Source organism: Chelon labrosus (genome assembly GCF_963514085.1).
Source record: "Chelon labrosus genome assembly, chromosome: 8".
Taxonomy (NCBI): Eukaryota; Metazoa; Chordata; class Actinopteri; order Mugiliformes; family Mugilidae; genus Chelon; species Chelon labrosus.
The window spans coordinates 22,481,400-22,503,252 of NC_140358.1; the positions used below are offsets into that span (position 1 = coordinate 22,481,400).

Genomic DNA, 21,853 nt, shown 5'->3' on the forward strand with positions numbered 1-21,853 from the left:
ACTTCCCGGAAACCAGTAAAAGTTTAACATGGTGACAGTTAGTCTGAAACCTTTGTGTTGACCACATGTCACGCTCTTGTTGATTTCTGCTTATTCTGGGTAACGTGACACATGCTGTATTTCAGTGAATAACAGCAGCTGTAACATTTTTAACACTTACACAACCAAACTTCGCCCTTAGGGAGGTGAGCACAAACCTCTGTGTTTTTAAAACCGCCAGTGATTAGCGCATGTTAAAACACGGAAGCCTCCCACCATGTAGGTATAAAGGCCAACATTGTCATTCATTCACCCTCTTCATCCACCTGTTGTCTCCCTCTTCAAAGGTCGACCTGGTCTTGCCGGTGAGCAAGGTGCATTTCGACCTGACCTCAGTCCTGTCATCACTGGCCCAGAACGCAGTCATCATGGAAACCAAGGGCTTGACACGCTGCCTGCTGAGTGAAACCACAACCAAAAAAGGAGAAAAAGAAACCGTTCTCAACACGGAGGGCATCAACATGCATGAAATGTTCAAGTACAGTGATGTACGTAGGCGGTATTATTTACTATGTCGGGCCTTTTGGTTTTAACTGGCTTTAAGGTTTAAAGACGTATTTCCCAATACAGCAAAATTAATCATTTTACTCTAAGGTCTTTCTTAGTTTTGTGTCAATTGTTATTATTTCTCTAATAACCATGAAATGGTTTTGACTTTTGTTTGTTTTTCCTCATGAATTGTGTTTTAATCTGGCTGGTAAAGATCATTTTAGCAAGACTGTCTAATTTAACTGAAGCCTAAAAAAATGGTTTAACTTCAGGCTATAATGCTTTTGACAAGCCCTTTCCAAACAAGTTCAGACAATGCTGATTAAAGTAATCTACACCAGGTAGCGCTGTGTTATATGTCAGCATAGCAACCTCCACATCAGGGATGGTGTAGACTGGGGGCATGGCGGAGAAACAGGAGTTATTAATGTAACTTGGGTTCTATGAATTCACCATGTATGGTGGTCAGGGAGCATGAAGTAGAACATAGGTGAGGTCAAACACAGATTTCCACTGGTGCAAATTTGTCTTTGTCTGTAGACGTGCCTCTAATACGCCTTTTGTCAAAATCGTTTGTGTAATTACTCTCACTGCCAGAAGGGGGAGACAAATTTTCTATGCTGTAGCTTTAAGCCCACAGAAGAATAGTATCGTAAGTTGGAGTTGCTTAGATTTTTGGCCAGTTTGCATTTACCAAAAGGGGATCAATGCAGAGTCAACACATATATTTAAGATTTTATTATTTTACTTTGATTAGTCAGGTCTAAATAATAAATTCCAAGATATTAATTTAAATTCTCACCGGTCGTAATTGCAAATGTTGTGAAACTTGTGAAAAGGTATTTAAACTTTTTTTTTTAGGGACAGGATATCTGGAAGATGCCACCATATTGTACCAGAGATAAGAATAGAAGCTGTTATTTATTTGATACCCAGTGAGGAATCTTGTTAAAACTTCACCATGTCACATAAAATCTCTTTCATCTTCATCTTTATTGCCATAATCATGACTTTGCTGTTATTTATTTGATACCCAGTGAGGAATCTTGTTAAAATTTCACCATGTCACGTGACAAATCTCTTTCATCTTCATTTTTATTGCCATAATCATGACTTCGCAGTTAGTGTTACTAGTACTGAGACTATATTTTTCTTTCCAGATCTTGAACATCAACAGGCTGTACTCTAATGAGGTCCATGCCATGGCTAAGACCTATGGGATAGAGGTGGCTCTGAAGGTCATAGAGAAGGAGATCAAGGATGTCTTCGCCGTCTATGGTACACGCACGCTTAGACACCCAAACAAAACCCAAAGCTCTCAGGAGCACTCAGATCATGTATATCTCTTGTGTGTCCCCAGGTATCGAGGTTGACCCCAGACATCTGTCACTGGTGGCAGACTACATGTGTTTCGAAGGTGTATATAAGCCGCTGAACCGGCACGCCATCAGGTCCAACTCCTCTCCTCTGCAACAGATGACCTTTGAGACCAGCTATAAATTCCTAAAACAGGCTACCATGCTGGGTGAGGAATGAGTGATAATCAAAATAACAGTATAGAAAGTGCTATAATAAGAAAGGCTCTAAAGCTGAAGTCAACTCATCTGTGTGCGTCGCTCTATTGTCAGTGCAACAACAGCTCTAAGTATAGAGTGTATCTTTGTCACATGTCTAAAGTGACCACAGCTTCCATTGTGTTATCAGTGAAAGACAATGCTCCAGGGAAGCTGGGGCCTTTTAGATTCTGTAATCTTAGAGCAACTGCCTTCCTTTGTATTTTTTTTTTATTTATGGCTGCTCTTCTTTGTTTCTCAGGGTCACATGATGAGCTGGTTTCGCCCTCAGCTTGCCTGGTGGTGGGTAAGGTGGTCAAAGGTGGAACTGGACTGTTTGAACTCAAACAACCTCTGCAGTAGGTCAGCGGCTACTGTGGTCGCATATTTGGTGACACGAGCGGAGTCACCCCGTTCTGCTGAACTATTACAACGATGCTAGAGGGCATGGATAAAGACAGACGCGTAACATCTTGTATTCCAGTTTCCTGAATACTGAGCTCTCACGCCAAATGTTGCGGTGGAATCTATTAATCTGAGAGTTAAAAATGTCTGCTGATAATTGACGGACGATAGATTTTCGTCTGGGGATGAGCGATAATTGCTGTATTATACTGTGTAAAACGATGCAGAGTGGAGTGGGAGTTTCCAGCAGAGAAATTAAATGCAGCATACACGGTGCCATTATTGGAAGCCTTGAAGACTGTTAGAAAAACAAAGTGTTCATTTATTTTTTGTATTTAATAATAAAATTTAAGAGAAATGTGTAATGTAGTGTGTTTGTTTGTCAAATGTAATGATTAATTTGAGTTCAGATGTCTTTACTGGATCTGTGAGCCCAGTGGTAGACATGACCTGCTCAGATATGATTATCCTCCTGACTGCCAATCATTCAGATTTGTCCTCTATGGAGGACATTTGTAAACCCTCTGCGTACTACTGAATTAACTCCTTTTGCTATCTACAGAGGACACATTTAGGGCTTTTCAGTGATACCAAATGTGAAGGGTACCTTTCTGTTTATCATTAAGGAAAATGTCATCCATCGGTTATATGAGATCTTAAAAATAAATAAAATAAATATCTAATTACCTTACAAAATTGGGAAAACTGAGATTGGACAATGTTTTTTTCCCTGGTGGCCAGAAGGACATGAGCTTTTATTACGAAAGAACCGGAAATGATGACGGCTGCTGAAGCCTCTGATTGGCTGATCACCTCAGTGGGCAGGCTGTGTGTGTGTACCCCAATATGTAGCTGCTGGTCGTTTACTAGACACGGAGAGCAGTCATGATGCGTCGCTGGTGTTTATGGAAAGGTAAGTACTCAAAGGCAACGAAAACTATGCAAGAAAAATGTATTTTTAAAGGATAAATCCTTTGCCGACGCCGTGTAAACGCGTTTACGGTTGCCGTTTGCCTACCCGTTGTCGTCTAATTCAGGAGAAGCGGCTAACGGTCAGTCTGCTAGCACGTTAAACGGTGCAGTTAATTAACAGGCAACTTAAAAGTGGCTTTTTTTTATTTTCTTCTTCTTTTTTCCCCTTTTTTATCCGGTTTTTGGGCAACACTGTTCAGTGACGTTAATTTACCTGATTTGCACCGATATGCGACCTTCTTTTTACATTCATTATATTCAGTTTTTCCACATTTAAACCACTTGAATAACGTCTTGCTAAGCAGCTTCTACAGTACAGTCATGTTATCAAACCACACAGCAGCCGCCCTTTACTGAACTAGTGCCGAGCAGCAGTTAAACCGGTATAAATTCAAATCATCAGTGTCTTTTTTCTTTTTTTTCCCCCCCTCTGAGATCTCTGGATAAATTAGATAGATACACGTACGTTTCCCGTTGTTTTAAATGGAAGCGTTATTTTTTTTCTGGCTGCATGAAGATGAGTGGCATCGAGCTAGCTTATCAAACACAAGCAGCTATAATAGTAGGACTATTTACACACCTAGACAAACTTTACCGCTCAACACCTTAAGTCCTCCTATTTAGTATTAACCCTCCTGTTGTCTAAGCGTTTACTACGCACCTTTTGTCCTCCCGGGCTGTTTTGACTGCTTATAAAACATGATGTGTAAAAAATTTTTTAGAAAATTTTTGTTTCACCTTTTTAATTGAACTTGTTTCCAACACATTAACATAAATTTTATATTTAGTTTTGTTTTTTTTATGGTACGATACAACAAATTTACAAAAAGTACAACTCGTTTTTTGAGTAAAAAAAAAATAAAAAATTTGGCATATGTGTTGATCCATTATCACAGGCAGGTATATGTCAATGTTCAGGCAGGATATTGTTTTGAAACCTTTTTGATTTTTTTTTTAAATGGCAGCAAATAGACACACCTTTTGACTGCTTATAAAACATGATGTCTAAAAAATTTTTGTTTCACCTTTTTAATTGAACTTGTTTCCAATACATTAACATAAATTTTATATTTAGTTTAGTTTTTTTATGGTACGATACAACTAATTTACAAAAAAGTACAACTCGTTTTTTGAGTAAAAAATAAATAAAAAATATGGCATATGTGTTGATCCATTATCATAGGCTGGTATGTGTCAATGTTCAGGCAGGATATTGTTTTGAAACCTTTTTGATTTTTTTTTTTTTTTTTTTTAATGGCAGCAAATAGACACACCGGTTGTCCTGTGCTTTTTCAATTGGTTACAATGCAAAATGTGTAAAATGATGACACCATTCTGTGTTAGATATTTTTTGGCCTACTTCATGACAAGTCATCACCACACATTTTAAACTTCTTTTAGACCTGTTTTATGAAAATAAACCTAATATAGAAGTTAGTATTAGTTATTTGGCACAACTACTGATTAGTATATGTAAACCATTAGTCAGGATACCCCAAGGTCAAAACTGACTGATGCACTTGTTTTCAAAAATAAGAGAGTAAAGAAATATAATTTTGCAAAGTGCAGCATTTATTTTAAAAACTCTTTCTTTGATCTTCTTTATAAAATAATAAACACAGAAATACAGTGCAAGCGTGTGTGTGTGTCCATGAGGGTTAGCCTCAGACAGGGGGCGGCAATCCGTTTACACCTGTATACACTGGTGACCTGTAAAAAAAGTAATAAACAACAAATTAATTCTTATTTCACACAAGAACGCAATGCATTGACCTGACTGAGTATCGTTAAATATTACATGGAAAAAAGTGCATTACCGTTGTCGAGGTTGTGGACTCCCTCTTGTTCTTGTTATAATCAAGGATGGTCTTTTGTCCTCCATGGTGCTACTAAAAGCAGTGTCCCAACGCAGAGTACTCATGAGAAATCTTGTCCAGAATTGGAGAAAGACATATCACAGGTGTGAAATTAACATGTTCACAAATGTTTAGCATCGACATTTTGTGTTGTCTGGAGGGCGAATGCACATCAGAGACTGGAAATATTACACCGCATGAGTGTGTGTGTGTCTGTGCGTGTGTGTTTATACGTGTCAGTGTGTGTATATGTGTGTGATTTTGGTTTTGTGGGCTGTGTGTGTTTGTGGGTGGATGGATGTACGTGCGGATATGTGTGTGCATGTGCATGTGCATGTTTGTGAGTGTGTGTGTATGTATGTGTATACATGAATGTGAGTGCATGTGTTTTTGTGTGCGTATGTGCGGGGGTGAGGGTGTGGCAGCGGGGTGTGGGCGCGTGGGGGTGGTTGTGTGGATGGGTGTGTGTGTGTGTGTGTGTTAATTGTGCTGAAAACCACAATAGTGTGACCCATTGCACCACTAAATATGAGCGGGAAGACAACGGGTGTTATAAATTTTGATAAAACACACATACTTTAACAAATACGGTCATAAATAATTTGAGATGTAAAGAGCATAGCAGGGGACCATCCATGTAATTTTCAGGCAATTACATGGAAGAAAACCAAAGTTATGACAGTTTACGTTTTGAAATCGGGTCAAATTGACCCGAGGACGACAGGAGGGTTAAGAAAAGATAAACTTTAAGTTAACCGTCATAACTTTAAGCACATATAATGATACTTTAAGCTTATTAATATGCAATTTTTGCCCTTGTTACAGCTTCAGTAATAAGTACAGCAATTTTAGTGCGTTATAAATAATATTACAGGTTCATATACAGCTTATGCATGAAGACTGAGATCTTACACTCACTGCAGTACTACTGTAACATTCATTTAACCTTCTTTGTGCTGTGTTTATTGCTCACAGTACATCAAAAGGTACTTCAGGTTATAGGGTTTAATGACTGATCACAGTTTATTTCAAACCAAACTCAAAACACCAAAGCTATCTAGTCTGGCGAGAAGATTATCCCCTTTAACATTTTGAACATCACCACGAGGGATAGACTCGTCGTCGATCAGGTTAGTGTTTAAGGGTTCACAGATATGTGGCACGGCGGCGGTCTTTACTGTTCTCCCCATGTTGCAGTTGAATTTCCGATCTTTTTTTTTTTTTTTCAGTATAGGAATAATTTTTCTTTCACATCTGCTGTCAACTGCTCAAAGGACTATGCTTCCCTACATTGAGTTTGAGTTTCCCATACACAATGGATGCAAATGGCCATGTCAAAACCTTGATGCAAATTTTCTAACTGTTGTCTCATTAGACTTCTCCTTTATTTTATGTTCACAACACAGTCTTTTTATTAGTCTGTTGATCATGATGATTATATTGTGTTATAAAAAGTTCTCAACTTGGGTACGCGTATGATTGTGCCGGCTTTGAAAGAAATTGAAAGAGATTTGTTAATGTTTTACTTCTGTTATTTAGTTAGCATATTAGGTTTCTGTGTGTTTTCTTTTGGTGCTTTGTCACACCTTGTCAACAACGATTTGTTGAACCTTTACTAGGTGAGACACTAAGAACAGTTCCTTGTTGAGAAGATCTTGTCAACAAAGAACTGTTGTTAGTGACAAGATCTTGTCAACAAGGAATTGTTCTTACTAAAACACTGACTTCAGTTGGATAACTACATGTAAAATCAACGTAGAGTTGAAAAGCTGGGGAAATGATGGATGGTTTTACTGTAATCGTGTCACCGGATGATTTAGATTCGTTGGCAATGGCATGGATGTGCTTTAACTGAAGGACGGCTATTGTGTTCAGGGACCAGTTGAGATTAGAGTAACCGATAACTGACTGAAACGACCTGAATGCCTGCACATAGTGGCTGACTTTGAATGCATCACTGTGAAAGTGATCAGCATTCAGAGTTTGGCATTTATTAATGGAAACACTGAGGGGAAACATGAGATTCTGTTTTATGATTCGTGTGTTGCTTTGACAGGGTGCTGCGCTTATTTCAGCTTCAACCCTGTTTAAAGACACATGCATTTTTGTGAAAGTCTGATTATTTTCATGAATAAAACTCAAGACTAGACTGTTGACCTATTACAGGTTAGAGAAGTTTACTGCTAATCCATGTTTTTAATATGTACCAGTTTTAAGCAGTTTACTTCAGTCTTCTGTTAATAAACTGATGTTCAAAAATCAGTCGCAATTAAAATAAAAAGGACTCAGGCGCTATTTTGCATCACTTGAATCTTCATTTACATATTTATCTGTGCTAGTTGCATTTTTAGTTTCTGTAACGAACTCCTCTATGTGGTTCAACATTAAGATACAGTTTTAGGTACGTGTGTTCACATACATCATCCGCGGTGGAATATTTTAACGCTGCCGCCGCTCCAGAGGCGAGAACAACGCTGTTTTTTTATGTGTGTGTGTGTGTGTCATGACTTTGGCTTCACACGTCAAGGTATTGTTTACTGATCTCTGCCCTGACGTTAGTTAGACCTGCACTATTGTTAAATTATAAAAAAGATGTCGTAAAAAGACATCGACAATTGAGCCGGTTATTGTTATTACCACATTTTGTTATAACCCGGCTACACTGTCCCATCTTAAAACACACCGTGAAGTACTATTAAATGTTATCAGTGTCGGGCAAGTTACTTCAAAAACTTAATGCATTATGTGCCCACACTTTTTTGGCTCGCGAGCTGCTTTTACAACGACCAAATTAAAGTGAGCTACCCATGTGTCAGAGCAAGAAGCGTTCCCACACTAATGACAAGAGCCATTAGTATGATATATATAATCATACTAATGGCTGGTACAGTGTTAAAAGCTCTATCCATCTCTGTTTTTATTTTTATCAAGAAAAATTGGTGCTTTAGAAAAATAGCTCTGTCTCCTTAAGAAAGACTGTAGTCTTGAGTTGTTGTGCGTGGCTGTGCATGTGTGCCGCTTGTAGTGGAAATTTTTAGTGCCGACTATCATAACAAAATATTGATGAAATGAACGAGTTTTGTGGCAGATAACGTGTTATTTAGAAGCTGCGTTTCGGTGCCCCATTCACTCCTGTAGACAAAACACTTGCACCTGCTCAGATGCCTCTGTGAATTGTTCTTGCTTTTGCTCACGCACGAACATCTACAAGGTCACACACTGTTGTCGGGCAAACTTAACAGAGACAAAACATCGTACGAGAGGAACAAGAACCAATGAGCAGAAAGTAACTGTACAACGCGTAGTTTCTTTTACAAAACTCCTGCAAAACCTAAACGGGGGAGAGAATCTTCGGGGCATTCACAGCTTGTGTTGTTCGGTGTTTGATGCAATAAAACTCACAAAGACAAAACCTTTGATTTGAGATCTTTTTATTCGAAGTTGTGAAAAAATCCACAACACGCTGAACTGAGGGCATGTTGCAAATATAAAGTAAAAAATAAATAAAGATGAACGTTTGTCTTGCTGTTTGTTTTGGAGGTACAAGAGATAAACGTTTTAGACTAACACCTAAAACATTTTTTTTCCAATGGCACGCGATCTACCCGCAACGCCTTCACGATCTAATGGGCGATCGCGATTGACGTGTTGGGCACGCCTGCGTTACATTATAATATTACTGTCTCTGAATTGTAAGGTATTACACTACTACTGCATTACTTTTAGGTTACTTTCACCAAAATAACTGCAAATATATATATACTTATTCTAAATGTATCTTCTTATGCTCCTAGGCTTAAGGCTAACAACAGAAGAATGTAATAGCTGCAGTCAGGGGCGACTCTAGGGTCAGAGCTTTAGTTAAAAACAGACCTTTAACTGCTTTGTCTCCGTTTTCGTCCTCAGTTTGCTTTGTTTTCACTAATTTAATGTTGGCGCGGCACCGCTCTAAATGTTTCGTTGGGTTACTTGTGCTATTTCGCGACGTAGGACGCAGATAGATCATTTGGTTTCGCACATAAAGTGCACTTAACTACTACGCTCCTCATATCTTTGTCTCCAACAAACTGAAAATAATGAGAGTATGTCCATCTCAAAAATGTACCGTCCGACGTCGAGCCTGCTTCAGCCGTACAGGCAAGAAACGTTTTACGATTTGCGCTGAATTTTTCTCCTCGACCTATACATCGGCAATGGCATGGATGCGCTTTAACTGAAGGACGGCTGTTGTGTTCAGGGACCAGTTGAGATTAGAGTACGACCTGAATGCCCGCATCACGTCGCACGGCGGGACGCGGGACACAGCACCTGCTCCCACGTTGTCGTTACGAGTTTGCTTAGGATGGTAAACAGTTGGGACTAAATGAATGGGAGTCTTTCATGCTTGTGTGTTTGTGATTATGAGGATCCTTTTCTTTTTAAATAATCTGACTGTGAAAGTGATCAGCATTCAGAGTTTGGCATTTATTAATGGAAACACTGAGGGGAAACATGAGATTCTGTTTTATGATTCGTGTGTTGCTTTGACAGGGTGCTGCGCTTATTTCAGCCTCAACCCTGTTTAAAGACACATGCATTTTTGTGAAAGTCTGATTATTTTCATGAATAAAACTCAAGACTAGACTGTTGACCTAGAAGTTTACTGCTAATCCATGTTTTTAATATGTACCAGTTTTAAGCAGTTTACTTCAGTCTTCTGTTAATAAACTGATGTTCAAAAATCAGTCGCAATTAAAATAAAAAGGACTCAGGCGCTATTTTGCATCACTTGAATCTTCATTTACATATTTATCTGCGCTCGTTGCATTTTTAGTTTCTGTAACGAACTCCTCTATGTGGTTCACACCGAGCATTAAGATACAGTTTTAGGTACGTGTGTTCACATGCATCATCCGCGGTGGAATATTTTAACGCTGCCGCCGCTCCAGAGGCGAGAACAACGCTGTTTTTTTATGTGTGTGTGTCACGACTTTGGCTTCACACGTCAAGGTATTGTTTACTGATCTCTGCACTATTGTTAAATTATAAAAAAGATGTCGTAAAAAGACATCGACAATTGAGCCGGTTATGGTTGTTACCACATTTTGTTATAACCCGGCTACACTGTCCCATCTTAAAACACACCGTGAAGTACTATTAAATGTTATGTTTATATAACCTATACCAATCTGCAGCGCACAGTATTGATAAGCTCATTTTTTTTTGTCTTTGATATTAGTGGATGTGCCATGTGAGAGACGGCGTTTATGGTAGAGTGTGAGGTTTTGCCAAATGAGTGAGGTGCCGCCGTGGGCTACAGCCAAGCTTCAATAAACTTGCAGAAAAGCTTCAGTGGCTTTCTTTGTGTGAGGCACTACAACGTGTATTCAGGTCAAAAATATAGATTTCATTGTTGCTAAGCATCACTCTCTACAGGGTTTATATTAGTGACATCCTCTGTGACTAGTTGTCGAACTTGTTCACCCGTCTATTACGCGAGATCGCTTCTCTCGGATCGGATTTTAATGCAAGATCTGAGCAGGCCCCTAGAGCCGCAGAATAACGCATTCATCACCTTTCAAATATTTGACTCTCATATTTGCATTAATGATACATTCAAAAAGTCACAATATCATGCAAATTGTATTAAACAGGAAAAACTCCTAAAGCAAATGAATTTTTTGACGTGAGCGCTGTTTGTCACGGTTTTGAACTGTACTTGGCAGGTTCTACTTGGAAACATTTGGGAATATTTCTTCTGGGGATCTTGTCTGTCTTATTGTCTTCTGTCTCTTCATGTAATCCCAGACTGGCTCCATAATCTCTCTGGCTTTAGGTCATCTTTTCAGGGCCTACTTCTAGTTCCATAGTTCAGAGTTGCCATAAAGTCAACTTTGATGAATTTTTCCTCATGTTTATTTTTCTCTGCGTTTTTTCAGAAATCAGGAGTTTATTTATTAACACACGTCGTTAGGGATGGGAATCGAAAACCGGTTCTTGTTGAGAACCGGTTCCCAGTGTTTCAATTCCTTTGAATTGTTTGCAAAATTTGCAAACGATTCCCTTAACGATTCCAGTGGGCACGATGACGTCATCACGCGCATTGCGTAGCTTACGCTCAGTCAATAGTAAACATGGCACCCAAGCGGAACAAACGCGCGAAAGTCTGGTTGTATTTCACCAAAAAAGACGAAAACAGGGCCACTTGCAATACTTGCAACGTGGATATATCGTCAAAGGGAGGAAATACCACTAACATGCTAAAACATTTACGTACACAGCATGCAGTAACAATAAATGAATGTCGCGTTTTCGATCCGCTCCGGACTAACAGTTCTCAAACCACCACCAGCAGCAGCAGCAGCAACGTTAGCATGTCCTCGGCTAATAAAACTGCAGGTAACTAATTAACTAACAAACACTGCCTTATCATATTAGCTGTGTAAAACTTGCGGTTAGTAACGGTTAACGTTAAATGAATGCCTTCTCATGCGTTACATTTAGATGACCATCACGAGAGACAGAGGCTGGCAGTGCTGCCTCCAGTTCACGGCTACCTCTAGTTGCTTCTCCTTTCACTGAAGCAGGGAAAAGTAAAATGACCCATGCCAGGATAGATGAATGTCACAGAGCAGTGACTTAAGTTTGTGGTAAAAGGCTTACACCCATTTGCCACGGTAGATGCCCCTGAATTTCGGTAGGTGATTGTGAATGTGTTCAATTGCATGCCAAGTCAGAGAATGTCAAAGTTGCATGTTGCAAAGTTGCCAAATGGGAATCGATAAGGGAATCGATAAAGAACCGAATCGTTAAGCAGAATCGAAAATGGAATTGGAATCGTAAAAATCTTATCAATTCCCATCCCTACACGTCGTACAAGAAATGTGAGAGTCTTTTGAGGATTAAAATCCAATCGGAAAGGCTTTGCGTAAAGGACCATTAATGTGGCTAATGATTAGTGGACTTGTGTTGACAGTGTGTGACCATCCTCTGTGTCCAGGACAGGATCGCTGAGAGCCAGAGGGCTTCAGTCTTCAGCGGGGAGAAGATTCCCAGCGTGCACTGTGAAGGAGAACAACATGAAACTTACTAAACGCTGGACGGCACTCAGGTGAAATTCCCACAACATGACCACAAAGACTCCTACTGTTCTCTTGTGTAGTGGTTACACAGACATCTGTCTTGCTCTGTCCCGCCCTAAAAAGCAGAACAGGAGCGCCATTCAATCGCTTTAAGATCATGTCGTTTTGGGGGATTTTGTAAAAGCACTTTAACATAAAAAAAAAAAACACACACACACACACACAGTAGTGAAAAGATATACTTCAAAATTGTGGATGCACATATGTTTCTGCCATTTCATTCACTGTCAGCAATAAATTGGAAAGTCTCCAGTCATGCTGATGGCATATTTATTTAAGTTGAACCTGTTCCCTAAGTCTTGTGAAAACAGGTTCTATTATCTCGTGCTCTCATTTGCACATGCAAAGAATGGGGAAAGGCGACATTTCTTCTAACTACTAGCACGGGCGTAGTGTGTTGCTGAGTGCTTTCCACTGAAACGTAAATCCTCCACAGGAAACGCACTTTGGCTTCACGCGTGAACACAGGACGTGGTAGCTTCATTATTTAAATGGCTCTCTTCCTGTGGTTGTTGCACCAAATAGTGCTCTTTGGTGAAGCAGTGTCAGAAAACACAAATTGCAGTCCATCCCGTTTCCACACTATTCCATTGCTGTCTCCTTTCAACCATTCTTTGATGGTTTCAGCATCTGTCCGGTTGGCAGTGGTGGACAAACCAGTTCCCTAGAAACCACCTCTACTCTGAACAATCATTTTTTGCCAACCTTGAGTTTATATAGCAGCAGTTGATACTTGCTGGTTCATCTCACTTGTATCTTCACAGCCCTCCTCCAGTAAGTTTAATAATCGATTCTCCTCCCGTTGACCAATCATCTGGTCGTCAAGGCTCTGCAAACTGTTTTGGAAGTTTTCTGCCCAGAGCTACTCTCCATCTCTCTGTTTGCTTATGTAAACCACACCACATCACACCTGTCTTTTATTTCCTCCGTATTGTCCACCAGCTGCCAAACATTGCTGCAGCTTGCAGTCCGTGCCTGAATAAAACCGTGCAAACACTCATGTCATATTGAAAGTTATGTTTTTCCCTGAAAGAGGTCCAAAGATGTTTTGTTTTAAAAGATTAAACCATGTGGCCAGAATGCAATTCAAATTAGGTGGAAAAATATCTAATCTTTGGGCAAATTACTTTGAATCTTGATGCAAAAAGTGCAAAATTCCTTCTCTTCAGCTTCCTGTTGTAGCTGAAGAAAGAATTAATAACAGAAAGAATAGAACTGTCTAGTCTTCCTCAAAGGAACTTTCTGAAGGTTAAGGTGATTCGCTTATAGCTGCCTCTAAAAAGCCAGCTGCATTTAAACACAGTGGAGTATAAATTATAAATTAAAGCAAAGAGGCTGGACTCTGTTAACAGTGATTAAGATCATAACACAGCAGTGATAGATTTTCTTTTGATAGTGCTATAAGTGGATTATTACGACGGAGTATTAGGGCCACATTAAGGGAAAAAAAAATCGCAAACTTCGAGAATAAAGTCGTAACTTATGAGAATAAAGTCGTAATTTTATGAGAAAAAAGTCATAATATTCTAACCTGTTGTTTTAGAGGAAGACAGTTGGTAAAATGAGGGCCGTGGAGGATTTTGTGGAGTTGTACTTTAGGATAGGTTTCACAAACAAGGAGATACTTAATCTTTTGGCACATCAGCATCACATCATTATAAGTATTAGGACTTTAAAAAGAATATGCAAGAAAATGCATCTTTTCCGGAGAAAGAACCAGACGGACTTGGAGGAAGTCGCTGCTTTTGTGGAGGGGGAAATGGCTGGAACTGGTCAACTGCAGGGTTATCGGTGGATGCATCAGCGGGCCAATCAGAGGGGTTTCGTGGTGTCTCAAGAAACAATCAGACTGATTATTAATATTCTGGATCCAGAGGGAGTCGAGCTCCGGCGAGCACGGCAATACACCTGCAGAGGCCCCAACGCCTTATGGCACATGGATTCTTATGATAAACTAAAGCCCTATGGCATTGCTATTAACGGCTGCATTGACGGATTTAGTCATGACTTTATTCTCATTAATTACGACTTTATTCTCATAAGTTACGACTTTATTCTCATAAATAACGACTTTATTCTCGTAATATATGACTTTATTCTCATAAATAACGACTTTATTCTCGTAATATATGACTTTATTCTCATAAATAACGACTATTCTCGTAATATATGACTTTATTCTCATAAATTATGACTTTATTCTCGTAAGTTACGACTTTATTCTCGAAGTTTGTGATTTATTTTTTTTCCTTAATGTGGCCCTAATACTCCGTCGTAGTAGGATTGCCGAAAGTAAGTTTGGTGCAGCCTCGGTTTCCTTCACGCATAAGCCAATCAGTTAGGAGGAGAAAAAAAATCAATTGGGTTCATTGAGGAATGCAGTCAGTTTGTTCAGTTTTGTTAATAAATCACTTATCTCATTTCTGGCTCAAACTCAACCCCCGCAGAACACTGTTTTATTTTTTATCCAATTTACAAACCTGCACAGCCTCTTTGTAGATGAGGTCTTAAAATGCTAGCAGTTGTTGTTTCCATTGATTCATTTTTTTGTTTTCATTGTTTCAAACCATACTTTTGTGTGTGTGGGTGTGTGTGTGTGTGTGTGTAGGTGTAGGTGTGTGTTTCTGGTTTTAGGTTTGCTCTCTTTGGTGATGGTCTCTCTGCCACTGATTGACACAGAAACACCCAAACCTGTCGAGTGGCACGTAAGCCCTGCTCATAGAAAGGTGAGTTCCATCTGGAACACGTTGTTCAGGTTGTCGGGTTCACTGAGCCGAGAATTCAGCCGGAGAGACAACCATCTGAAGTATGTCCCTGTTAGAGCTCTGTTTGTTACGCTGCTCAGCTTCATGTTATCGTCATGTTCCAATTCACAAGCAACGGCTATACACGCAAGTGGTCACCATCTACAAATGGTTGTGCAGTGAACTGTGAGCACATATTGTCAGGTTGCAAATGAGTTATTTGAATAGTGAAATCTGTTGATTACAGATAATAATAAATTACCCGGTCTCGACCATCACGCAGAGATAGCACTGTATAAAAGGTAGAGCACATATGCACTTATCTAGTTTTAAAAATTTTAAGGTATGAGAGTCTTAGGCCTCGTCCACACGTACGAAAACGATCTTTTCCCCCCTCTCCGTTTTCCCTGGCGTCGTTTCAAGAATATCTGCGTCCACACGGATCCGTCTCAACACGCTACTTCATATTCCAGGCCTATAGGTGGCGCTGTTTCAGTTTCAGAAATTCACCAAAAACGGAGAGGAAGAGGCGGAGCATGCGCATAAAGCTTGAGCGCTGTTTACAAATCGGCTTTAGAAGAAACCAAACTCAAGGAGAAATGATGTTTTGCCCTGGTAGTAACCCTAATAGGCTCAATATCTTCTCCAGCAGGAACACGAGCATGTAGTCCGCCATTTTTTGTTGATGTTGTTACGAGACGTCTCGCGGGAGGTGGAAGGCCTGGGACCAGGTTTCAGGAAAGTGCGTTTTAGGGCGATGCGTTTACAGGATTCGTGTGGACGATCGGCCAAAACGATGCAAAACATCCAAACCAAAAAGCGTCTCCGTGTGGACGGGGCCTTAGGCAAGATAGTCAATAACTGGGGTCCATCTTCTCATAAAAATAGGCCATTTTAGCTGTAACTGGGCAGTCATGTACTCCATCATGTAGACATGCTTTACTTACCGTAACCATTGAGAGAGTAACGGGAGGGTCAGGCTTCATCCAGTCGCACTTTTTTATTGGTTACACTTTTTTTTACATGTTCTGCTCATAAAAATCGCAGCTCAGTTCATAACTCAGTTCACATTTACAGTAAAACTTAGTTCTTGCAGAGAGAAGAATCTGGCGAGGCTTTGAAGCTAAACATATCGTTCAAAAGACCCGTGTCCTTACCCATTTCTGCTCATATGTTTCTGCTTTCTTCCTTTCTGATTTTTGCCAGTTTTTAGGCTACAGGGCATTAGTTAACGCCACAGGCTGTAAAGGTAACACTTTAACTTTGACAGCCCTACTAAATCTTTATTTACTCAGTTATTAATAGTTTTAACTGCAGGGATAAAGATCAGCTTCTACACACCTAAAAAAAAAAAATCATGCGTCAACGCCCTGTTTAGAGCTGCAGCACAGTTCTTCCATATTCTTGGGCAGAAGCAGTAGGTAGTGTGTTATCATGACCTGGTCGTCTGAGCTGAGCTTCTTTGTGACACCGTCTTACAGCAGAGAACCCACAACAGTTGTGTTTACACCCAAAACACCTGTTTCACTGCAGATGCAATACTGCTGTAGTACTGTTATTACTAAACAGCCCCATGTGCCTATAAACTTATGTTACCCAGTGGCACAGTCTGAAAATTCTTTACTTGTTTGAACTAGACGGTCTGTAGATGTGGTTCAGGTGGAGTTTTACGTAACTAGTCACGTTATAACGTCAGTGTCTCGAAGCTAATACTTTCTTTTTTTTTTTTACACTGCAGCGAGTGCACGAACACGTGCTCAGAGTTTTGGAGAGTCCGTGTCGTTCCAGCGGCAGCAGGCAGAGCTTGGTAGCTCAGCTTCCTGCTTCCAGTTACATGACCCAGCCCTTCCTGTGGAAGGATGAGCCGCTGCCTGATGACCTTTTCCTGTACCCACCGCCATTTGGGCTCGGAGGCCTTGAAGGCAAAGTACTGGACCTGCTTAAGCTGGTGAGTGCAACTTCTTTCTGTCTTTGATTCTGTTGTAATCTGGCTATCATTTAATAATCCCTGGCCATGTGACACATACATAAAACCTAGACATACTAGTATTTGTACACACGTGTTTCTGGACTAGTTTATTTTCAGATATTGTTTATTGTCAGAGAAAGGTCTTATGTACTGTTGAGCGCAAAGTGTGTTAGACTAAGATAAACTAGGGGAATTGCTTAGTTGCAGTGTTCATTTGATTACATTGTTGAGAGTGAGTTTATGACCTAATGTGACTGTCTAGCAGCAGCGGTACATTTAAACTTGTGTCTTTTTCCTTGAACATCTGTCAAAATCTTTAAAATTTGGAGTCCAGTTATTTCTTTAACCCTCGTGCTACCCTTGGGGCCTCCGGGACCCCAAGCGAATGGACAGACAGAGAGAGATTATGCAAAAGGGTAGCACGAGGGTTAAAACGATTTGATTCTAAACACATTATTTGCATACGTCTGTGAAGGTTCTCAGTCATCCAGGTCATGGTATATCCGACAAAGGTTTAAAAAAGGCAACTGGACTTGTAGAGTTTTGGAGAAAATGTCTTCTCCAAAGCTCTACAAGTCCAGTTGCCTTTTTTGAACCTTTGTTGGACATTATTTGCATACACACATCACACTAATACAGTGAGACTGTGAGTATCCTGTCCTGTCCAGAGCATAAATCTAATGGTTGTATTTTCCTCTCAAGCTGCCAGCCTCGGAGTCGGTTCGCCAGACAGAAAAGACATCAGATAAATGTCACCGCTGTGTGGTCGTGGGAAATGGAGGCATTCTCAAAGGTCTGGAGCTGGGCCCACTGATTGACCGCTTTGACACCATAATCAGGTTAGAATCACGCTTTATTAAGCCACTTCACGTACAGTATGATGATAACGGTCTTAACGAATGACTGATTCTTGTGTCTCTGGTCCTTCAGGTTAAACAGCGGTCCTCTGGGAGAGTATCATGTTGATGTTGGAAATCGAACCAGCATCAGGATGAGTTACCCGGAGGGTACACCACTCCACTGGGCCGACTCAGACCCACAATCTGTGTTTGTAGCTGTGGTGTATAAAGGTGTAGACATCAGCTGGATCTCTGCTATGATCAACAAGTTCACTGTGGTGAGTAGTAGTGGTGTCTGTCTGTGTCGTCTTAATAAAACTAGAATTTATCAAATTGTAGAGATCCAGCTGTGATGTAGTTGACTAAACCTGAGTTCAGACAAACTGAATAATGATACGTGTTATATACAAGATGACCTGATTCTGAGTCCGGTTTTAGATTCTGTGGTTTTACTATATTTCTGCAGACTTCAGTTCCATCAGAGCTGGTTTTCAGTTCACGAATCTGACTCCTGCCATCGGTTTACTCGCATGCAATCCTCTCAACGCTCATGTGACATTACGCTGCCAGCTATCAATTTCTTTCACATTGGCTTGTTTCTCTTTTTCTTTTCTGTTCATATATGAGTATAAATATAGATATAGTCTTTTCCTTTCGGTATAAAGTCTTAGACTTTTATACACCCCTGTAGTTTTTGTATATAAGAGAGATTTATAAAATAATACGTTCTTTTGGGAAAGAGGAGTTGTTTCTAAAAAACAAAGCCGTGCTTTGTGTTGCAGCCTCTGTGGGACTGGCTGTTCTTCTGGCAGAAGGTTCCAGATCAAATTCCTCTTGAGCCCCCCAGGTTCAGACTTCTAAACCCGCAAGTCATCAGAGAAACTGCATTAGACCTCCTGAAATACGACCCGCCCGGACCACGCCTGTGGGGCTGGGACCAGGTAATAGACACATCCTGTACATTTAAATATGTCTCTCTGTTCTGACAGTCCTATTGACTACTTGATTAACACAGCGCAAACCTGCTAAAGTGTGCAGTCTTTTTATCATGTTTAAACAGAAGGGTTTTAACACAGACAAATGAAAACGGATCCTTACTTTGTTCACATTCCACTATATGAAATATAAGCCTGTTTGTGTTGTAGTGGCTCCCTCTTGTGTTAGACGTTGGATATGGCAATACTGACAAGAATCAGGTCAGTCGTGGACATACTGAGGGTGCATCCGAATAGTCAGTACATACTAACGTCGGTTAGAATGTACTACTCAACTGTCAGTTTAGTACGTTATTTATGTATGCGAGCGAGTAGTAGGCATACAATTCGGACGTACTGGGCAGCCATCTTGCCTGTCCTTTGACCCCGGATGTTTACATGTGACGCCGACACATATGACGCACACCGGCGAAATTTTAAAGCCACCTCGGAGAAGTATTTTCGAAACAACCAACATTTTAAACTCAGCATTTATCCTAATATACTTACATTTATAAACTTCGGTTGTCGTAGCTGTAGCTGTCACAACGGTCTCAGCCATTTTGTCTGATTTGATTTTCCCGGCGGCTCGTCTTCTTCTACGCTTAGCGGGCTCCCGCTGAATTGTGGGATAGCGTAGTGAGCTACCGTTGTATACTGTGGAGGTAGTAGGCCATCCGGGTATTTTTCGCCTACTAGTCGATGTCTACTAAGAATTCGGACGTACTACTACTGTGGCGTACTGCGTCTCACCTACTGAACAGTACGTTAGTATGGGTATTCGGATGCACCCTGAGTGTCTGATCGCACTTTACTCAGACAAATCTACAAAAAACATATTGCATCAAATTAAAGCCACGTCCATAGTCTAGGTATGTGGTTTATGATACATACACTGGTACCACTTCAATGACCTTGCAGTTTGGCAAATCAAATCTGTTAGTGCGTCCTAAAAATCTCATTTGCCTGCAGTCTGAACAAAGCCTTAGAGACCTCAGTAAATCCAGAAGCTCTGTCTCTTGTGGTTTAGCATATGTTCAGTAAAAAATAACTTACACCCACTGCTGTCTGAAGTGGCAGGACAGGTCGCCAGTCTGTCACAGGTCTAACACAGACAAACAAACAACCATTTATGCTCACATGTGCACCTACGGCCAATTTAGAATCACCAGTTAACCTAACGAGCATGTTTTTGGACTGTGGGTGACAGCTGGAACACCTGGAGAGGACCCCCGCAGACGAAAACAAATGTTTACCTGGAAAATACATGAATGACAAACGGCACAAGATTTTAGAAACCTTGATTATTACGTATTTCAGTTTGGAACAGGATGTAGTCATGAACTGGGGAAAAAAAAGATTGTTTTGTGTGTTTGTTTTTATTTTGTGCAGAACGTGCCGACCCTGGGCGTCTCCGCAGTGAATTTAGCCAGTCTGCTGTGTGACGAGGTAAGCCTGGCAGGCTTTGGCTACAACCTGTCCGAGAAGGGGATGCCACTGCACTACTACGACCAGCTGCCTATGAGCGCCATGCTGCAGCAGAAGATGCACAATGTGGACAGAGAGACTCAACTCCTGCAAAGCCTCGTCAGAGACGGAACCGTCACTGACCTGACGGGGGGGATCCACTGCTCCTTCTGCCCCGCCTGACCACTGAGCCGTTTCACTGCAAAGCACTTCCTGTTTGTTGTGAAGTACTTTTTTCGAAGAACATAATACATACTGAAATACAAATGCACAAACGACTTACAGACGTATAAGAACAAAACCTTATCTCATAATATATGTTGTGTTTGTTGAAAAGTGCTTCTTGTAGACGTTGGGATGTAACGCAGCACTTTCATCCTTATGACGTACACATCCAATGCATTACATTTCAGATTTTTTTTTTTTTTTTTTGTGAAAAATCAGCAAATCTGATAATTTAATATGGAAACTATTTAAGTTTTTGAGTTCTATATTTGGTTTGTCTAAGTGCTAATCATGTATCACATCTCAAAATGGCCATAGGAAGCAGAATGAACTGGATCAAACTGTATATCCCTGTCGACCAATATGTGTCCCATCAAATATGTCACTGTGCATTTTGAAGAAGCACATTTTTTTTTTGTAAATGAACAAACTGGATCTGAATTCAAAGTTACGTGGAATGTGAAAGTTTCAGTATCGGACATTTATTTAGTCCAACTTACCTTCAGTAGCTGAAAATACTGAAAATACATTTCTTTAAAAGGTGTAGTTACAGTATGTGCTACCCCTAGAATACTGTGATCTATAGCAGAACATTCATTGTAATTTAGCAACATAGCAATTTTAGGTCTATATGTGTGTTTTGTTTTTGTTTTTTTTGTTATGCTACAACTGCACACTCTTTTTTTTTTTAATTTTCAAAAAAAGTATGATAGCTAATGTAAAGTAATTTATTTAATGTGTTTAATTCTAAATTATTACTGGCTTTGTAATGTAGTTTCATCTGCACACACTTCATATCTTAAGTTGTGAAGTTTTTCATCTGTTATGATTAATTTCAGCCAATTAATGTTTGTTTGTTTGTTTGTTTGTTTACTCAATTCATATGTTTAAAGATGACATCAAGATAAGGTCTGAACAATAAAGCAGATGTCAGGATGTAAGAGTTGTAAACTAACACGTGCAAAATTTGCATATTATGCTGATTTACAAATTAATTGTTGTTACCTGTCGAAGAAAATAACCGTATACATATTTGTGTAGTATTGAGGCAGCTGCATCCTTCGTCCAGCAGGTGTCGCCATAAAGCTTTTTACACCGAATAAAAACACTTGTTCGTTATTATTATTATTTATAAACGGTTATTTCTACATTACTTAACAAATGGGGGGGGGGGGGGTGGGGGGACAAAGAGGGCGTGGG

At 40.1% G+C, this 21,853-nt stretch overlaps 2 protein-coding genes across 2 annotated transcripts in view; both read left to right on the forward strand.

Annotated features, from left to right (window-relative positions):
• The window catches only part of polr1a (RNA polymerase I subunit A), a 30,361-nt gene extending 27,220 nt beyond the window's left edge, over nucleotides 1-3,141 (forward strand). The window contains exons 34-37 of the mRNA XM_084550425.1: nucleotides 327-527; nucleotides 1,689-1,806; nucleotides 1,889-2,053; nucleotides 2,344-3,141. Coding sequence (XP_084406551.1) covers nucleotides 327-527; nucleotides 1,689-1,806; nucleotides 1,889-2,053; nucleotides 2,344-2,444 — 585 coding nt within the window. The 3' untranslated portion in view covers nucleotides 2,445-3,141. The remainder of the gene's footprint in view (nucleotides 1-326; nucleotides 528-1,688; nucleotides 1,807-1,888; nucleotides 2,054-2,343) is intronic.
• Nucleotides 3,142-3,340: 199 nt separating this feature from the next.
• On the forward strand, nucleotides 3,341-21,754 carry st3gal5 (ST3 beta-galactoside alpha-2,3-sialyltransferase 5). Its single transcript, XM_084549764.1, has 8 exons — nucleotides 3,341-3,399; nucleotides 12,294-12,404; nucleotides 15,044-15,161; nucleotides 16,918-17,127; nucleotides 17,851-17,987; nucleotides 18,079-18,265; nucleotides 18,770-18,928; nucleotides 20,354-21,754. Exons 1-8 carry the CDS (start codon nucleotides 3,392-3,394, stop codon nucleotides 20,609-20,611), a joined length of 1,188 nt encoding a protein of 395 aa, XP_084405890.1. The 5' UTR covers nucleotides 3,341-3,391; the 3' UTR covers nucleotides 20,612-21,754.
• Nucleotides 21,755-21,853: the final 99 nt, after the last annotated feature.